The sequence below is a fragment of the Perognathus longimembris genome, chromosome 1, assembly GCF_023159225.1.
Source record: "Perognathus longimembris pacificus isolate PPM17 chromosome 1, ASM2315922v1, whole genome shotgun sequence".
Classification (NCBI taxonomy): domain Eukaryota; kingdom Metazoa; phylum Chordata; class Mammalia; order Rodentia; family Heteromyidae; genus Perognathus; species Perognathus longimembris.
The window spans coordinates 147,475,766-147,495,843 of NC_063161.1; the positions used below are offsets into that span (position 1 = coordinate 147,475,766).

A 20,078-nucleotide genomic window follows, 5' to 3' on the forward strand; every position below is an offset into this window, starting at 1 on the left:
TTGGAAGTAAACCAAGGAAATGGGTAGGGTTGGGAGGGGTGGGGGGTGGAGATGAAGGGGGTGACATTGATTCAGATGCACTCAGACACTGACATGTCGAACTGAAATTTCATTGTATCTGAACAAATACAGCAGTGGTACTTACTGGACACTATGTGGAAAATGAACTATACAACTTATGGGTAGGGATGGAAGGGAAATACATGGAGAGAGCCAGAGAAGAGGTGACATGGTTCAAAAACAAATGTACTGAGGCTGGGGATATGGCCTAGTGGCAAGAATGCCTGCCTCATACACATGAGGCCCTGGGTTCGATTCCCCAGCACCACATATACAGAAAATGGCCAGAAGTGGCGCTGTGGCTCAAGTGGCAGAGTGCTAGCCTTGAGCAAAAAGAAGCCAGGGACAGTGCTCGGGCCCAGAGTCCAAGCCCCAGGACTGGCAAAAAAAAAAATGTACTTACTACCTGACTTATGTAACTTTCACCCCCTCTGTACATCACTTCTAAAATAACAATAAAATATTTAAAAAAAGAAATTATTTTGCATAAATACTTAAGAATAAAATCATAATAAATGAAAATCGTAATAACAAAAAATTAAAAATATTTGAAAACACTTAATGACTCTTTAAAAATAATGAACAACAACACCTGATTAAAGAAATGTCTGTCCTATTCATGGGTGGATATTGAGAAAAGCCATAAACTCTAAGGTTCCACTAACATGATCCCAATTCATCTCTGGGCTTCTGTGTCTTCTTAAAAATCAGGTTTGGACAAAATCATATCTAGAGGACCAGCTGCTCAGAGTGGGATGAGTTAATGCCTCTGTGAACCAGACACGGGTATATATTTCAAAAGCTCTCAGCCGGCATTATCTCTGTAGTGCATCTGGCATGCACAAGCCATGCATGTACACATCACTAAGGAGTTTCCTCCACTCGAAGAATTTGCACCTAGTTGAGCTGCATTTTTACAGGGAGTCAATTTGTTTCCCTAACTTGCTGGAGTTTGCTGAAGGGGTGTGTGTGTGTGTGTGTGTGTGTGTGTGTGTGTGTGTGTGTGTTTTAAATCATTTTAGAATTTAATGGAATAGAGTCCAAATAAAAAACTTATGAGCAACCAAAGAAAAGTGGCTTCCATGAGACAAAAGTTGATTTTACTGGGCTTTATTTTTTTTAAGTCACTTAAATATTGATAGTGAGTGAGGTCAGGTGTGACAACTATAAAAATTTAGAAAGGAATCATAAAACTGTAGAAGAATTACTTGGCAAGCATCCGAAGTCCCTCAGTCCCTTGTAATGAAACCAACACTGGCGATCATCTCTGATGCATTATGAGCATGGTTTATGCAAGACATGGCATGGAACTACAGTCAGCTGACCCAGACTCAAAGGGAAGGTCTTAGACCTATATCCAACAACTTGGCAAATGAGTGCACATTTATGTATTTCAAGTTAAAATGAAATTTTTAAGGTGTATCTATTATTATTTTATGATTCCCTACTTTAATAGACTTTCTACTAACTGACCAACTGCCAATCCAACTGGCCACAGAAGCAAGGGTTTCCAAGGTAAGCAATGATTCAAATGCAGGTAGCCTTCTCTGAAATAGTCTGTCTCTCTGCTCAAATGAGACATTTAAAAAAGAAGAAAATAATTGCTTTATCAATCATGTCATACTCTTTGCCAGAAAGAAAGAGATATCCGCCCCCATCTTCTTATGATAATTGTTCCCCATCACCTCTCCTGCTCAAAGTTCATATTCTTCTTTTAGTTCACTAGACAAAAAGAATCATTTGACTTTATGTATCTGTCTCTCTGTGCATTTCTGTCTCAATCTGTGTGTGTATGTCTATCTCTCTCCTATCTATATATTTGTACTTGCAAGTTATGGACATATATATGTATATGTGTGTGTGTATGTGTATGTGTGTGTGTGTGCTATATGTGTAAGGATGTAAGTGTGGGTGCTTTATTTTATTTTTCAATCAATCAGGCAAGGCATATGGAGCAAATTTGGAAGTAGATTTCATTGCCTGGTCTTGTTCAAAATGGCTTTGTAACACTGGCTAAATGCTAAATATATGATGACCAATGAGCTTTCTCTGGTGATTCATCCTTTATAAAACATGGCAGAAACATTAACCATCTTTCTCCCATCCAAGTACTAACCAGGCCCAGCCCTGCTTAGCTTCTGAGATCAGACGAGATTGGGCGCGTTCAGGGTGGTATGGCCGTAGACAGAAACATTAAACATCTTTCTAATATGTTGTACATGGAAAATGAATATCAATAGTTTAGACATAGTGCCTATGCTTGCAAGACCTTTTTCACCAAAGCTATCAAATCTTATGATTAAATGAAACCAAGCATTATAGACAGATAAAATGGAGCAATTCTTTTTATTTCTCTTATTTCTCTTGTATTTTACTTTTTGTTCTTTTGGTAGTACTGGAATTTGAACTCAAGGCCTCTGGCTTTCTAAGAAGGTGCTCTACTACTTGTGCTACTGCCATCCTGTTTTCTTTACTTATTTTTTTGAATGAGATCTTGCATGTCTTCTCCAGCCCAAGCTGCCATCCTCCTGCTTAAGTTTTCCATGGGGCTGGAATGACAAGGACAATCATGCACCACCACACTTAATAAGATGGGGTAGCAAGAATTGGACTCCAATTGAAATATCCCTGATTCCGTTTCCCAAATAGCCAGGATTCTAGGCATGAGCTACTGAAGTGGGAAAATAAAGCATGGCCTTAAGTGAAGTCCAGAGCAACTCAAAAACCACTGACTTATCGAGAAACCCAAAGTCCAATTGTCAATACCTCAGTAAAAACAGTTTTATCCATATCTTTGATCTGCCTTACAAGAAAACTTGGAGAGGGACTTTGGCTAAGTTACTTCCCTTCTGTTTTGAACTGAATAAAGGTGATGCTTCTGACTTGTTATCTGATCCAGATTCCGCAAGGATCACAGCAACCTATTCTCCATGACCCTCTCTGGGGAATGAGGCTCACTGGAAGACAGAATGTCATGTTTTCTTACATAATATTCCTAAACTGTATTTCTTTTTGTTTCAATTGAAAATTAGGGTTAGGGGTTTGTTAAACACACTCTCTCTCTCTCTCTCTCTCTCTCTCTCTCTCTAGCTGCTAGAAGTTATGGATATTAAAGAGAAATGATGTTGAACTTAGAAAGCTGACAGACTAGCTGGAAGAAAATCAGACACACAGTGATACATGGAAAATATGGACCAATGTACGGAATGCACTTGGAAAATGTTCCTGAAATAACCACTCTCAGGAGATCCAGGTAAATGACCTTAGAAGGTGTGGCAATGAAGTTGGATCTAAGAAGATTATAGGAGGTTGGAAAGATATTTTTAAAGCTTTTATTGTTATAAATATATAACTATATAATATATAACTATATATGTTTATAACTATATAATTATATATAATTATAGTTATATGTAAAACTATATAGTTTTAATATATATATAAAGATATAAATATGTACATACTTCTATTTAGTTATATATGTAACTTTTAAGGTTTTTTAGAATATATATATATATATATATATATATATATATCACATAACTTGACATTGACCATAAAGAATCTGAATCATAAGGAACCATCCATATCTGTGTATGGAGTGGAGCCAGGGCTTCCCAATGTGTATATGAGGAGTTTAGATGGTACACAATCAACTTCTTTTAACAATGTAGTAGTTACCGACTTAGTTTTCCAGAGACTCTTTCACTGATAGCATTATTCAGGAGTTCCATTCATGACAGTGAGACAATTTCCTTTTGGAAACAAACACAACAAATCCCATTGGCTCTGTGACCTTATGAAATAGACTTGCTCTTCCCAAATAACTATTTCTTCATCTGTAATGTGGGGGCTACTATAAGTACTCATGGAAAGGAGTTTTGTACATCAAAGTGTACAAATATTATACCAGTAGAAGGAGAGGTCTTTGCACTTGTATGCAACCAAGACCTAGGATGGAAGGACCATTGAATGGCTAATACAGCAGCTTTGCTCTAAGCAAAAGAGGCTGAGGTCTTCAGATGGACTGGTTTAGTTCAAGGAATGTGAATAAAATTCATCACCCATGCTAAGCACAATTAAGTAGTAGTGACTGAGGAAGGCTTGTCCTGCAAAGAATCTGATGCTGTGCTGGGTGATTGATTAGCAGAAGTACACTGACAGTGTGACCCTACAGATTTTCTGTCCAACATTCATTCATTCATTTTTTTTTTCTTTTCAACAAATCTGTACTGAGTGCTGACTCAGTGCTAGCTATAGCTCCAGGCATCTGAGAACCCAGCAGCAAACTGGACTGGACTACTTCTCTTTTGTTGTATATCTGATGTCATTTAGTCTTCCTCAGATTCCTGGAGAGCAGACTCTGACAACCTTTGCTTAATCTTGACTGAGGCCCAAAGAGAGACTGTTATTTATTTGAAGTCGCACAGCAAATCCATGGCAGAAACAGAACCAGAATCCAAGGCTTTTGTCTCTGAACCCAGCACAGTCGTGTACTTCCCAGACTTAGGGACCCTGTTCTGCTTTATAAGCAGTGTCATGGCTCCTTTGTGAATCCCCAGTCTGCTCACCTGTTCCCCCTGGGGGGTAGGGGGAGAGTACTTCTGTTCTCTCTCTAGAAGGTGGGATGCTAGTGAATGGGTAACTCCCTGGAGGACTCTGGGGTTTGGAGAAATGTTTTAAAGAGAGCAGGAGAACAAAGGGCAGAGAGAAAAGGAGAGAAGGAGGGAGGGAGGGACAGTAGGAGTCCAGGTATTGGCACACAAGTAATTGGCTACTTGGAGCGGTCAGCTTCTGCAGTCTCCCTCCCTGGGGGAGGCTAAAGAGAAAGAAAGTAAAGAAGGTTTCCCTATCTAACAAGTGTGAGACTAGGCTATAAAAGCCCAGTTACACCAGGATTCAAAGTGGGATGTTTGATCTTTACAGGCTCCAGAAGGATAGAGAGTGGGAAAGGGGAAAGAAGCAACTCCAGCCTCAGATGTGAAGCTCCAGCTGAGCCCACAGAGTTGACAAGGGCCCACAGATCACTAGAGGTAGTGTCATCACACTCAAGGTAGGGGATAGCCCAGAAAGGTACGTCTTTCAAAACACCCAGCTAAGTTCCAGGACTGTTCATTCCAGTCCCCTCCATCATAGTATTCATGATCACATGAGCATTTAGCCTACAGGACTTCCTGTAGAGTGTCGTAAACTCTCTCCAACTTCAGGAAAGTTAGAAAAGGGGGCTGGTAATGGCACTAAGGCACAAGCTTTGTTACTTGCTCTTGTCTAATAAATAAGCAGGTGGCATTTAGGAACAGCCAGACACTGATCCACAATTCTTCGAAAACATTAGCTCTTGGAGTATTCCTCATCTCCTAATGAGCACAACAGAACAAACCAATGAGACAGGTTCTCTGTAAGGTGCTAAGAACATGAATCAACAATTCCTGCCCAGTTTACTTAACACCTACTGTGAAATGTGTTCTGAACACTTAGAGGTCAGGTAGCCAAAAAATGAACAAACTCCGCAATTTTCAGATGTCAGTAACAGATTTTTTTTAAAATAAATGAGAATGAAACTATGGGCATAGAGGTAGACAAGGATTGTGCTCTGGCCTAGGAAATCATTTTGGAGAAGGCAGTATTTGTGTTTTGTGGCCAAGAAAGAGAACTGTGAAAGATAAACTCAAGAGAGGACGGAAAAATCTCTCAGGATTTGAAAAAGGGCTAAAACTTTATGCATAAACACACATATGCACATCCATGCACAGTCATATAAACATGATCACAACTGCTGGACAGCTTGGAGTGATGAGGGAGAAAGGAAAAGAGAATGGTGAGGAGAACAGGACATATCAGAACTTTGTGTCTATGTATGAAGATGCCAAATACGAAACCCCCTGAAAAACTATTCAAAAATAGGAGGGGAGCAAGGAAAAGACAAAGTAGTAAAGGAGATAGAGCTTATCAAAGTACAGTATTTGCAAGAGTCAGATACCACAATGAGACTGTTTGTACAACTAGTACATGTGAAAGGAAGGAAGGAAGGAAGGAAGGAAGGAATGAAAAAATATAAAATTTTCCTAAGAGCAATGAGAAGCAATCAAATGTTTTATACAATGGGATATCAAGATCCAATCTGCTTTTTGGGAAAGATCACACTGGCTGCTGTCTGGAGCAAAGACTGGCGAGCTTGACTGGCTAGCTTTTTCCCATAAAGAAAAATTAATAAATATCATTTTCCACTTTGCAGGCCAGATCCTCTCCATGGGTGTCAGGCGCTGCCATCAGAAGGTATCGACACACACAGCACAGAAATACATGAGTCCAGCTGTGCCCCAGCAATCCCTGCTTTATCCACACTGATATCCGAGTTCCATATAATTGTCGCGTTGGAGAAAATTCTGTTTCTGATATTTCTAATACATGTGTTTGTGTGTGTGTGAAAGAGAGAGAGAGAGAGTCATCTTATAGCCATATATAAACCATCTGAGGGCTGAATATGGACCTTTAACCATATACCCTATGGCACAAAGAAAGGTCAAGAGAGGGAGATCACCATGGAGACAATTTGTCATGTGCTTTGAGAGAGGACGGTAGTTTGGACACAGGTGACCACCACATTTAAAACTATGAGAAGTAAAATGTGAACATAATTTCAGAAGTAAAACCATAAACTAAGGCTGATAGAGTCAGGCTGACATAAAGTAAGCAAGGAAATGGAAACAACAGGTGGGAGATGATTGTTCTTTTTTAAGATTAAACTCAAGACCTTCATCTTGCTAGACAGGTGTTTTACCTCTTGAGCCATGCCTCCAGTCCTTTGTCCTTTGGTTCTTTGTTTTAGTAGAGTCTTCATAGTGTGTGTGTGTGTGTGTGTGTGTATGTGTGTGTGTGTGTGTGTGTGTGTGTGTTTTGCTGGAGCCAGATTCCTACCATAATTATCCCACCTCTACCTACTGAGTAGCTGAGATTACAGGCATGCTCCAATGTACCTAGCTGAGAGATCACTGTTCACCTCCAATAATGGTTTAATTTCCTTAGATGGGGAGATGTGGGTGAAGCAAGATTGAGGTGGGGGGAGGTTAAAAATAAACTATCAGTAGTGTGCTGGGCAAAAAGAGAGAGAAACAGAGGGTCCTGTAAAATACAGGATGTTCATTTATAGTTGAATTTCAAGTCACTAGCAAAACTTTAGCTCAGATATGCCCCCAAACACTTCATATAACAGACTTATGCTAAACAAACATTCATATTTCATTGGACATTCAAACTTACCTTGGCACCTTATATTTTATTTAGTAAACATGGCAAGCATAACAGGGCAGATAAAGAATGGCATGGGGCTTGGCATTAAAAAAAAACACTTCTCTAAGTGTGAAGGAAGGAAGAAAAGGCTTCTTGGAAGTCTAGGAACAGGCATGTGGTACAGTAGTCGCCTCACAGTGCTGGCCTTGAAACCCTGTGCTTAAAGGTGAATCTGGGGAAAGATAAGGACACGTGGGGAAAAGATGGAGCTAAGTAATCTTGGCCCTTTCCTATTTATGGATCCCAGGAGACCCTGACTCACAAAGTCCTAAAGAGCAAATCAAGGTAACTAGAGCAACAGCAGTGTAACCTAAGTATATTACTCTCCACCCCCAAAAGGGACCCCTGGAATGCAGCACTATTCTGAGGGTCACAAGAGGTCAGCAGTGTTGTGTAAAGTACCAGCCCTGCCCTAGAACAATCACCTTGAACTTGACACCTAGCTCACTGGGTGCTGTCTTTCAGTATGTATGAGTAGACACCAGCTGTCTCCTTGTACCTTTCCTTGCCACCCCGCCCCCTTCCCTCCTCCGCCCACAGCCACAACTGAAATGATTCCCCCAAATGCAGCTATTACTGTGACTGGAAATCTCTTTACTGCTGATTCTGCTAATGGAAACGTTCCTTCCCTTCTCCGCTGCTTGCAAAGCCACTCGTGACTTCCCTGGGTGCCTAAGAGTAAAGGCTTTGTCAGCCAGCCACCAACAGAAGGGGGAAGGCTCTACCCCGCCCCTCACACCCACCAGCCTCATTGTCAGCCTCCGGGTGCTTCTCTGGGCCAGGAACTGTCCTCAAACAACCCCAGAATCCCCCTGCTTCCCTCATGCCTCCCCAGAGTCAGGAAGATCAATGGCCAGTTTCATCCTTTCTGTGTTTGGCTGGGGAGAAGAAAAAGAGAGGGAGGGGAGAGGAATAAACAGAGCAGGCTGGAGTAGAAAGAGGGGGAAGGGCAAAGGGAAATCACATCATTATTTATGCATATCTCCGCCTCCTTCCAAATAGAAAGAGATTCCAGGTGGCTGAGACACAGAACCCAAACTGTGTCAGACACTGGGAGTGTGCCTGCATACACTATCTTGGTGAGATTCACACTCTCAGTACAAGTAAAAATCCTGCACAACGCTGGATGCTCACTAGGATGTGGTTGATGGTGAGGTCTCCAACATGAAGTATAATAACCTAGCAACCCCGAGTGAGATTAATATTAGTCTTCCTTCACTTTATGGATGGACAAGCAGAAACTCACCTGTACATTCTAAGTCAGAAAATAGGGGCATTGGGAAATTCAGCCCCATGGCTTTGGGGCCTTATTCCTTGTACATGTTCTACTTATACATGCCATCTGTCAGTGAAGAGGAGGGACCAAGGATAGCAAGTAGATTTTGCCATGGGACCGTGGGGAAAAAAATGTGCTTTTCATTTTGCTGTAGTTGAGGAAGTTGGTCTGGAACCCACAGGCATGATCTACTCCTAAGATTATGAAAGAATATATTTACTTAGATTCTTACAACAAGATCATCTCTGCATAGTATTTTATGTATAATAATATATCTTTTTATCAAGGTGGAAAACAGAAAACAATTTTAGAGAGCACAGAAATCCAAATTTGGAATTGATGGGTGATAAGAAAGCTAGGTAGCTGCTGGGTACAGTAGCTCAAGCCTATAATCCTGGCCACTAGGGAGGCAAAGATTTGGAGAATCACAGTTCAAGGCCAGTTCTGCCATACAAGTGTAAGAGAAGCCATCTCAAGTAATGCTTGGGCAGTGCTGCGCAAACCTATCATCCCAAGACACTATGCTAGCACATTGGCTAAGCAAGATGGTACAGGCCTGTCCTCCCAGCCACAAAGGGAAGTACCAATACGAGAATCACAGTCCAGGCCAGCCTGGGCATAAGCTGATAGTGTCTATTCACAATAACTAACCCCAAAGGGAGCTGGAAAAGTAGCTCAAATGGAAGAGCAATGCCTGCTTAGCAAGCATGAGGCTCTGGGTTTCCACCAGAGTACCCTCTCTTGGCCCTCCAAAAAGAACATCTAACTAAATAGGTCTTATATCCATGACAGCAATATCCTGGCTGTTATTAGAAAGAGCATTGAGCTCATATAAATTCCTAGAAGGCATAGTAGATCACGGGTTTCCAGTACAAGACTATGAATAGCATAAGCTGAGAAATTCCCTAAGGGTTGGGAGAAAGGAAGAGGAAAGGAAGAATAGGGAGTAGAAGAAGGTAGGAGGCAGGCCAGAAAGGTGAGGGAAGAAGGAAGAGGGAGAGAGAAGCAGAAGACATAGAAAGATAGGTGTTCGCTTGTCAAGTAGGTTTGGGGATACCAGAGGCCTCTGGGGAATATGTCACCAAGTGTGGGCATAGCATGGAAAAGAGCAGGAAAAGAATCTGGGGAGATGCTGAATCAGCTCCTGGCAGCATTGAAGGAAGGTGCTCAGTCCTGTAGGCCTGTGAGGTTGTCACACCCGAAGTTCCTGCCTAAGAAATGTCTGCAACACCTTTGTACTAAGAAGAGAAAGGAGTAAGAAATTAACGGGCGGAGCACAGTGGTGAGTGCCTTTAAACCCAGATTCTTGAGAAGCAGTGATCGGGAAGATTACAGTTTGAGGCCAGCCCAGAAAAGCAAAATGTTACCCAGGCTCCCATTTCAACAAACAAGCCACATGAAGTTGTTCATGTCTATAATCTCATCCATACAAGAGAAAAGTGGAGGTGTACCCCTTGCAACATTTTCAAGACAGGGTGAACACTGGTTACAGAACCAGGCTGACCTGGGATGGTCCAAGCTTAGCTGTAAACAGCTGTGTTACCTCAAGAAGGTTCCTTAACTCCTCTGAGACCCAGTGTTCACCCACAAAGTAGGAAGAACTGTCTCAGCCATTCAGAAATGTGAAAATGGCAAAATTGGATAGATTAGATAGCATATCGCTTAGGCTCTTCACCTTAACTCCTCTGGATTTATACTCCTCCTCTCCTTGCTTACCCATCTGCTCTTCCCTGAGATAGGAGCAAATACACTGAGGACTAGTAAAGTAGATACAGGAATTGGCATCTTCCCCCAAACACAGACATACATACAGAGAGAGAGAGAGAGAGAGAGACAGAGACAGACAGAGACAGAGAGACAGAGAGAGAGACAGAGAGACAGACAGAGAAAGAGACAGAGACAGACACAGAGAGACAGAGAGACAGACACAGAGAAAGAGACAGAGAGAGAGAGAGGGAGAGAGACTTAACTACAGTCACCTCCACTTCCATATCTTTACAGAGAAGTAGTTTTGTCGAATGTCCCAAACTGTTCCCACTTTTGACACTGGGGGATCCCAGAACACAGAGCATCATCACCCCCAAATGTTCAAAGGACCCATGTGACACTGTATGTAGTTTCTAGTCTTTTCTGGCAAGGTAAGTTCTCCCCAGAAACCCAGCATCCTTTCTTTGAACCAGACTCATCTCATTGCCCATCCTACAACATCGCAAATGATGAGATGGGCAAGAGGTGGAGGGCATGACAATGTGGTTGAAGAGGGAAGGCCCCATGGAAGAGGGGGACTCTGGGCTCATCATGAAGGGGGAAAGTGAGATTCCAACAGTACATGTCTCCAGCTTTACCCCACAGGAATTGTGGGATGAGATGTGGCCAACACAGGGTTCCAGTTACCTAAAATCTTCCGTACACTAAGACACACCAAGCACAGGGGGAATCGCTGCAGCCCGGGAGTTGAAGCCCGTCTGTTTGCTGTTCAGGCAGGCATAGACCAGCAGTGCTGGACACAGGAGGAAATGCGACATGACCCTTCGGCTTTGGTTCTACTCCAAGCCACCATCTCCTCTCACCTCAACAGCCTCCTCTAGGAATTCCTGCTTCCATCCCTACTTCTTGGCAAAGCAGTCCATGAACCTGAAGTGTAAGTTAAATCTTGGACCTCATCTCTGAAAAAGCCTGCATAGCTCTCCACTGGCCTGAGAGCCAAAGCCCAAATCCTGACAGCCATCAATCACAGCTCCCGACTCCCCCTCTCAACCATTCCACGACTAGCCTTCCCTTAGTCCCTTCAACAAGACAGCTGTGCTGCGAGTCAGGTCATGCTGGAGCTCTTTTAGATTTCCTAGATATTCCTTCCCTAGATATTCTTGGCTAAGCCCTACATCTCTGTCAAGTCTGTGTTCCCATCGCACATTTTCAATAAGCTCCTTTCATTCAACACTACTTGATATTAAAACTGATCTAATCGGAGAACTCCTGATTCTCTTTTCCTCTTTCCTTCCCTTTTCTTTATTTATAGAATTTATCACATTTTCACATACTAGAGGGTTTATTTATTATGTTTACTGCTGTTTCCCTTGAACAATAACACAGAGACACGGCATGCACACATGCGTGCAGATGTACGCTTCCTGAATTCAGGGTCCTTGGTTTTGATTCTCTTCTATGTCCCAGGCACCAATAACAGTGTCTGACCAGTCATGGATGCAACATAGCTCCCAAACATCTGGCTACTGGCACAGTGATCCAACAAGTTAAATGCTGGTACGCAGAGGTTAAAAAAAAAAGGGCTTTCATGGTAAGTTGATACTTGAGTTCCGTCTTGGAGGATAAGAAGGGATTTTTCCCAGGAGGTTGTGGGACAACTGCAAGATAAGAAATAAGGGTTCTTGGTACAGGATGATCTGGTAGAGTATGATCATATCCCTTGTAGTCCAGTAGTGGGTTTGACCTTCACAGTAAGAGTAATGAGGAATGGAAAGATGTTTTCAAAGATAATAGCCATGATAAGGTTTGGGCTTTTAATGACATCTTTCTGTCAGCTCGAGGAAGATGGACTGTGCATTGACATGAAATAATAGTAGAGAGAAAGACTGCTAAAAATATAATAGTAGCGAGAAAGACTACTGAGCTGACAGTGGCTCTGGGCAATAGAGACCAAGGAACTGGTTCTCTCTCATTGGCTAGAACCCTATGGGTTGTCAGATGCAACACTCCTGCCAAATGCCAGCAACCAGAAGGGATGGCTTGTTCTAGCATGCAAATAAGCACCCTACAAATACTCCTATCATGATAGAAGTTTAAATTGTGTGGTTACTGCTCACCTCATTCCCATTCAAAAGGAAAGTCTTTCTGGAGGGCCTACCATCCACAAGAACTATAGGTAGTTAGAGAAAAAATAACGAAATGTTTTCTAGATAGCCAGATTCCGGAGAACGGAGCAAGCACTGCCGCCTGCTTCCTTCTGGGGCAGAGAGCTAGAAGTTCTGCTGGAAAGAAGGGAATCTAGCTCTCTCCTTATAGTTAATCTTCTGTTGCCACTAGCTGGCCAGTGTGAGAACTTGGGAAAGTGTCAGCCCAGTAAAGGAAGCCTTCCCCCAGGCTGCTCCACCCCAAGGTTACACATGACTCTTGTTTTCCTTGCTTAGAACAAAGCAGCCATCTCTCTCCCATCCCCAAAGACAGTTGAGGCCCAAAGGCAATGAAGCTTTCCCTGCCCCTAGAACAAGATCCATCAGCTCAAGTGCTTCTGAGATGGGAGTCTACCTGCTGGCTATCTGGACATGAATACAAATACAATTTTTTTGTAAGGAGATTTTTCTTCTCTGATTCTTTTTTTTTTGGGGGGGGGGATGAGAGGAGGAAAGATACACTTTATGTAATTCAGCCAAGTTGCAGAGACTCAAATCAGGTCCAGCACGGTGAGGAGAAAAAGTGTGAGTGAAGATTTGGGGGTTTATTAAGCATGAACTATGGACATTGGAGTTGGTGCTTTCCTTTGTCTGGACCTTGGCATTACCACACAAAATATAAACAGAATCAATGTCCTCTGAGAGTCTGTGGTGCTGGATGCACACAAGAGAGGACTGTTGTAATCATTTTAGGTTATCACCCAAGATATCGCCAAGAGCCTCCATCGTTCCTCCCCCTCACACATGTTCACATTACCAGCTGGCAGACAAAGTCAAGTATATACCAAAACAGGAGGTGAGAATCAGCAGGCTTTGCCTGCCGGAGGCCTGTGCAAACCTCCTGCCACCCTTGCTACCTCGAGTACTGTAGAATGTCTTGTGATCTCCAGGCCATACTCAGCAAGACAACTGAGCTCTACAGAGCTTGCCCAGCTCTTCTGTCCTACTGGTGTCATTCGCCTCCTCCACCCTACCCCAAAAGCAAATCTGATTGGCCTGAGTAGACTCTCAGGCTCTCTCTAAACTGAAATGGAGCTTCCCTTCCTCCAGCCCCTTTACCTTCTCAGTAACATGGCAGTCCCTGAATGCAGACAAGGCATTCCTCTCTAACGGGATTGTTGTTTTTTTTTTCTATAGGCTTCATCAACTGGAAGTGGAAAGGCTCAGATCACTTGCCTCCCACACTCCACACTGAAGACACTTACAGCATCCCAGACACTGGGAAAGATAGATAGAATTCGTGTATATGGGCATTTCTATTTGTTTGTTTATTTGTTTTGAGACAGGGACTCAGGACATAGCCCAGGCTGGCCTGGAATTCATTCTGTAACCTAGACTGTCTTGTAACTCACAATTCCCCTGCCTCCATCCTGCTGAGATGACAAGTATGCATTATCACCACACCCAGCACCCCCATACTTCACATACACATTGTTTTAAGCCTGGCATTGTTTCACAACAAAACCTCCCTCTTCTCCATCCCAGAATCTCTCTCACACATCCACAACAAAGAAGAACCACTGGAAGTGATGTTCGTGATGATGCTGTTAGAGAAATCCTCATAGAAGACAGAACTTTTGTAAGTAGCAATGTTGCTTCCTTCCGAATGAAAGGTGTTAATCTTCAGAATCAAACCAGAAACTGTAAAGGATGAAGAGTTCAACTATCACCAAGGCTCCCTATTCCACCTACTCAAGAGCTATTGTGGTGCATCAACACTTCCATGAACATTATCTCACCGCCCTTATGGTCAGCAGCACACCGGCCTGCTGGACAGCTCCAATGGATGTGCCTACCCCGAGGGTTCAGCTTAGCTTCCTGCACTGTGCATTTAGACCTTTCGAACATACTTCAAATCAGATCCCCCAACAATAACATCTTCCTTGTTGTGTTTGACTTTTCAAGGAAGCTTCTCCTGCCCTGGGTGAATCGCTGCTCTTTAGCTCAATTCCTAGCCTCTAGCAACCTTTTTTGGCCACGTATATAGAGCCCCTCATTCAGGAGGCTTTCTCATTGAGTAATCCATTTTGATCTGTATTCAAAGGAACCTTTGTTGGGCTGACAAAGTTGATATTTCAAACGTGTCTTTGTCTCTTACAACCAGGCTAGTGGCTCCTGGCCGACTAAATGTGACCTTTTGGGTCTTCTTCAGAAGCCTACCCCAAATGCAGAGCTTACTGGCTGCCCTCCTTTGGGTTTTACACCAGAAGACAAATGAAGAAATGTTGACAAGGAGTTGTTGAGCGATATTATTACTTGTTGCCCCCGCCACCCACCTTTATTTTTTCTGAATCAAGGCAGGTAGTAGTAGCTTGACCTGGACACTACCAAGTAGAAGAAAACATGGCAATTCCCTGCTTGTGGGTATAGAAGCTAAATCCACAAGCAGACTCAAGGGCTGCCTGGGGGCAAATGAGGACTAAGTGACATGCCGGTTCACCTCAAAAGCCCTGTGCTGCTAGTTGTTCCTATTCAAAGTCTTTCTTTGCAATCTCTCCTTCCCCAACACCCCCGTTACCAGCAAAAGGAAACAGAAAGAAGTGAGAGGAGCTAGTCAGAGTCATGGAGTAGGTCAGGGCACTTCAAGTTCATAGAATCTTTACACCCAAGTATTATTTTAGGCCTCATCTACCCACTCCTATTACAGCACAAAGAATAGAAGCTCTGGGGGATAAATGACTTGTTCAAGGTCACATTGAGCCCAGAAGAGAGTCCCAGATTCTAATTAACATTAAGTTCCTAACCTACCCATTAAAAGTCAGTTTCTCCATTTATTCTTTTAAACCTTCCATGCCTATCCTAGGATCTTTCTGGCTCAGCAAATGCTCCCAATCTTGCCTTAGCCTACAGAGATGTCTTTCTTTGTTGATGTCTCTCTGTCACACATTGGTCCCATGAAATAGAATGTCCTATGACATCCCAGGAGTCAAGGCACATGGGATTGGTGGGGGTCACTGGGGGTGATTTCAGTTATATTTTACTTTTGAATTCTCAGATTTCAGCTCACCAATGCCACCAAAGTTACCATGGAGAAAAGTCCTTGTCTTGATGACAAGGATACCTGTCTACTCAGTACCATACCCTATATAATAACATATTTGGTTCAGAATGCCAGTTTGGTAATTGCCAAGAATGTAGGTGGTCGATGGATGGGGACTGCAGTTCTAGGAGAACTGTGTTCTCACAATGTGACTTTTGACTACTAACTTGACCTCTAAAACTGCTTCTATATCTGCCAAATGGGAATACCAGCAGTATCTACTCTGTATAATTATATGTGAATTAATCATAGAAGGCAAAATTAGAATTCTATAGTACCATGTTAAAGATTCAATAACTGTTGTCTCTTCCTTGGTCACATTCAGCAAAACTCACTTGGTCAATGCCATTCACTTAGAAAAGAGATTCTAAAGAAGAGGCGCAGGCAGCCAAACTTCCATCTCCAATAATAACAACCCAGCCAATATATCAAAGAAGACAGCTGGAATGGAGTGGTGCAGGACCAAGTAGGGAGGTGACTTTGGTGACTGGGGACCGTAAGCATTGTGTGCACGGTTACTTTGAGGTCCCCTAGCTGGGTTTAGGGTAAAATGGAAAGTCTAGCTTTTATTTGTTAGCTTACAGGGATATTTTATGACCAGCAATGATGGTCTCCCTCCCGCCCCCCATACCCAAAGCATGGCAGAAGGACTTTGATAGACACTACCACCCCCTAGTGGTAGCTGAACTCTCCCCATGCAGCACTGACAGGGTCTAGGCTCCAACTTTGTACATCCACCCCACTGTGGATTTCCACCATCTCCAAAACCTCAGAATTGACAAACTACTACTGAAAGTCATGCCTAAGTCACCGGAGACAGGCAGCAAATTTAAAAAGGTCTGATGATGGGATGGGGCTTGCCTTGGGAAAGCCATGGTCATGGTCATAAATAATTCATACCCTCCACCCTTCCTCATGGCTGCCACCAACCCTGTTTGCCAGCCAGCCTGGCCCTCCAAGAGCTCATTGTGCTCTCAGTGTTTACATACAAACAGTCGAAGACCAACACAAATAAAAAGCCCACGTCTCCCTACACAGCTCCTGCTATACCCTGCCATCTGGTGACTACCTCGCTAGCCAAATCCCTGTCGGGAAGGATCCGGCTGCCAGCCCAGGACCCTGGTTGGTGGGGGGGGGGGGGGGGAGGAAAAGGTAAGAACCCAACTTGCTACTTGCTTCCAGAGGGCTCTCAGTAGCCAGGGAGAAGAACACCCAGCCACTCCAGGGAAAACAGGCAAGCCCCAGAAGCCCAGGTTCTAGGGCTGTGAGTCAGAGAAAGTGAAGGTTGCAAGAATCCAGGGACTGTCAAACTGATACATGGATCCTGGGGCTTGGGGGAGAGGGAGAGGGGGCAGTGGGGAGGTTCAATATTTCTTGCTCCACATGGGGCTTGGTTCCCCTTAGCTTTGCCAACACCCAACCCTTTGAAAGCCACAGTTGAACATGGCAAGGATTATTAGCTCTAGGAATTTCGGGGCACTTCTCTAGCTGGCTGGACCTGGTCTTCACATCCTTGAGAAGCTGGAATGCTTTGGGGAGCTCACTGCCAAATCAGGCGGTACTCAAGGACCAATTCCCTCTCTCTCTCTTTGGAAAGGCTGTTTTGGGAGCATTTCCATTTCTAAGGCTTTCAAGGTATCCCACAGCACAGACATCTCAGGATGGATGGACAAGGGGACAAGGGGAAGGTTGGAACTAGGTAGGCAGCAAAGGGATGGCTGTACCTTTCACAGGACTCCTCCTCCAACCCCACCCCATCCCACCCCGTACCTCTAAGGGGGTAGTTACGAGCTAATGGTGAGCCCAAGGCTAGCATGCAACCCAACACCCTCTACTCCTTTGTACATGAGCGCCCACAGGTCAATGTAGGTAGGGCTACTGGTGTGTAAGGGTGCCTGTGCATGTAGCTGGGGGAGAGGGGAGGGAGGGGAGAGCTCTATGTGCTCAGCATGCCAGATGCAAAGCCACAGTTGTCTCCAGGTACCTGCTAGGGGCTCTCCCTCATCACCTCCCACAAAGCTCTACCCGCTCAGGTTATAGCCAGCCTGGGAGGTAGGGGGAGGTCAGGAGGGCTAAACCTGAAGGCTCAAGCTCAGACGCGTAGAACCGGGCACTGGTTCCATCCCCAGAGGCAGCCAGCTCAAAGGCAGTGGTGAATGAAGACAGAAGGTTGGAACTGTCGCAAAATACACTTAAACAAGTATCAGAAGTCCCGGGAGAGTGGAGTCGAGTCCCTTGATTACTTTGGAGGGAGAACAAGGAGTTAATCGCAGAGGATCTTAAAATCCTCAGATTCCCATCTCTGTCTGGGGATTCTACAGGCGCTGGCGCTGGGTACCACTGGAAATCACCCCACGATGCCCGAACCTGGACCTCCTCCAATGAAAAGGACCCGGGGGCCCCTAGTCTTGCGCGAGCCCCTGGCGCCTTCCAGGCGCTGTTGTTGGCCAGACTCTGACAACCGATCCAGCCAATCGCGCCCTGCGCCCCCGGGAGGGGAGGAGAGAGGGAGCGAGGAGCGAGCTGCGAGCGCGGGAGAGAGCTAGGGGGAACAACATTTTTGTAAACGCTCTCTGAGATAATTAAGCTATCAATTACCCGGGTGGGAAATCAGTAGCGCTTCCCACCGCTCCACCAAGGGCCGACTCCTCCGGGACTCGCGCCGGGAAGAATCAGCAGGCAGCAAGCTGCTGGCGAACTTCCTGATTAACTTTTCTGAGTGAGCCCCCCCCTGCCCCCTCGGCCCCGCTACCCCCAACCAGTTCCTTCTCCACCTCCTTCCCCACTCCTCGGGCCTATAAGTTATTGTTATTATTATTCGCCCGGTAAAGTGAGCAGCGGGGATCCAGCTGCTGTCTGCTGGCCGTGGGGTAGGAAGGGAAAGGCGATCCCGAGGACCGGAGGGACCCTCTAAAAAAAGTGAACACGTTGCGTGCCCAATTCCCTCAAGTCCTCACCCATCATTCGGTGGATTCCAGTCCCTTTTGCACCGAAAGCCGCCCCCAAACGGAAGCTCAGAGAGGTAAAGCGACACAGCCAAGGTCACCCAGCGCATTTGGAAAAGCCCCAGATTGTGTGCGGGCTTTCTGTCAAGCCTGCGAGAAAAGGTACTGTCTGGGAAATGCTCGGGGAAATGAGTCTCGGAAGGGAAGAGCCCTCAAAACTCCGCGCAGAGAGAGGGGGGCGGTACCCGTGGGCGCCCAGTGACCGCAGGGGTTCCGGAGGGAAGGGTGTATCCGAGCCCCTAGCGAGACCCCCCCCCCCCGTCAGCGCTTGGGTTCCCCCCCCCGCAGGTGGGACCAGACAGCCGGCCAGGCAGACTCCGTGTGCGGGAGTCTGGGCACGCCCCCGGAGGTACGGGGCGCGCTGTCCAGGACCTTCTGCCCCTCGCTCCTTTCCAACCACCTGTGCGCCCTCCGGGGTCCGTCGCTTTTGCCCTTTGCCAATCTCCCTCCGGGGGGTGAACAGCCTGGGGCGGGGTCCCCAGGGCGCTCCCCTCTCTCTCTCTCTCTCCCCCCGCCCCACTCCCACACACGCTCGTCCGGCTCCACTTCGGGGTTCGCGGTTCCTTGGGACCCCCCTCCCGGGGCGCGCGCGCGCGCAGTCTCACCCAGGGTGAAGAAGGGCAGCTCGGTGTTGTCCAGGTCGTCCTGTACGGCGATGCGCCCGGGCAGCTCGTTACGCACAAAGAGCAGGAGGCGCGACTCGGCGGCGGAGCCCGGGGAGCCCGGGGAGCCCGGGGAGCCCGGGGACGCGGCGGCAGCGGCGGCGGCGGCGGCGGCGGCAGCAGCGGCGGCTCCGGCTCCGGCCCCGGTCCCAGCCCCGGCCCCGGCTCCGGCCCCGGCTCCGGTGCGGGCGCCGCTCCAGCCGATGTCGCTGTCCCGCAGGGCGGGCAGCGTGGACACCGTAACGGTCTTGAGCCGGCAGGGACTGTCGGGCTCCCGCGAGGAGGCGGCGGTGGCGCCGGCCAGCAGTGGCGGCGGCGGCAGCAGCAGCAGAAACATCAGCAGCATCCGCGGCGGCGGCGGTGGCGGCGGCGGCGGCCCCGGGTGGAAGCCGAGCCTCGGCCGCCCCCGGAGCCCTAAGCTGGGGCCGGGGCTGCGCCGGGCGCCGGCGGCGGCCATGGCGGGAGGGGCTGCGGTGCTGCGGGCGGCGGCGACGAAGGAGGGAGAGCAGGAGCAGCAGCAGCAGGAGGAGGAGGAGGAGGTGGCGGCGGAGACGGAGACGGCGGACGCCGATGCGAACCAGGACGGACGCCCGAGCGAAGGAGCCGAGAGAGCCGCTAGCCAGCAGCCCCCAGCTCCGGGCTCCGCCTCCCGATCGGCCCTGGACCGCCCCCCCGCGCCGCCTCCCCGGGCCCCGCCGCCCGCCCCCCCTCCGCTCGCTCCCCCAGCCGACCCCGAGCGTTTCGGAGGCTCCGCCCGGCCGCGGGCAAGTCCCCCGATCGCGCCCTCTCCTTTCCCAGGATGCCCCCCTTCCCAGGGCCGCCCGCAAACGTCCT

The 20,078-nt window shown here is 46.6% G+C and overlaps 1 protein-coding gene across 3 annotated transcripts in view; it reads right to left on the minus strand.

The window, feature by feature from the left end:
• The window catches only part of Astn2 (astrotactin 2), an 861,877-nt gene extending 842,055 nt beyond the window's left edge, over positions 1-19,822 (minus strand). For all 3 annotated transcript variants that reach the window (XM_048340549.1, XM_048340540.1, XM_048340532.1), the window contains exon 1: positions 19,188-19,822. In XM_048340549.1, coding sequence (XP_048196506.1) covers positions 19,188-19,701 — 514 coding nt within the window. In that variant the 5' untranslated portion in view covers positions 19,702-19,822. The remainder of the gene's footprint in view (positions 1-19,187) is intronic.
• Between the last annotated feature and the right edge of the window lie 256 nt (positions 19,823-20,078).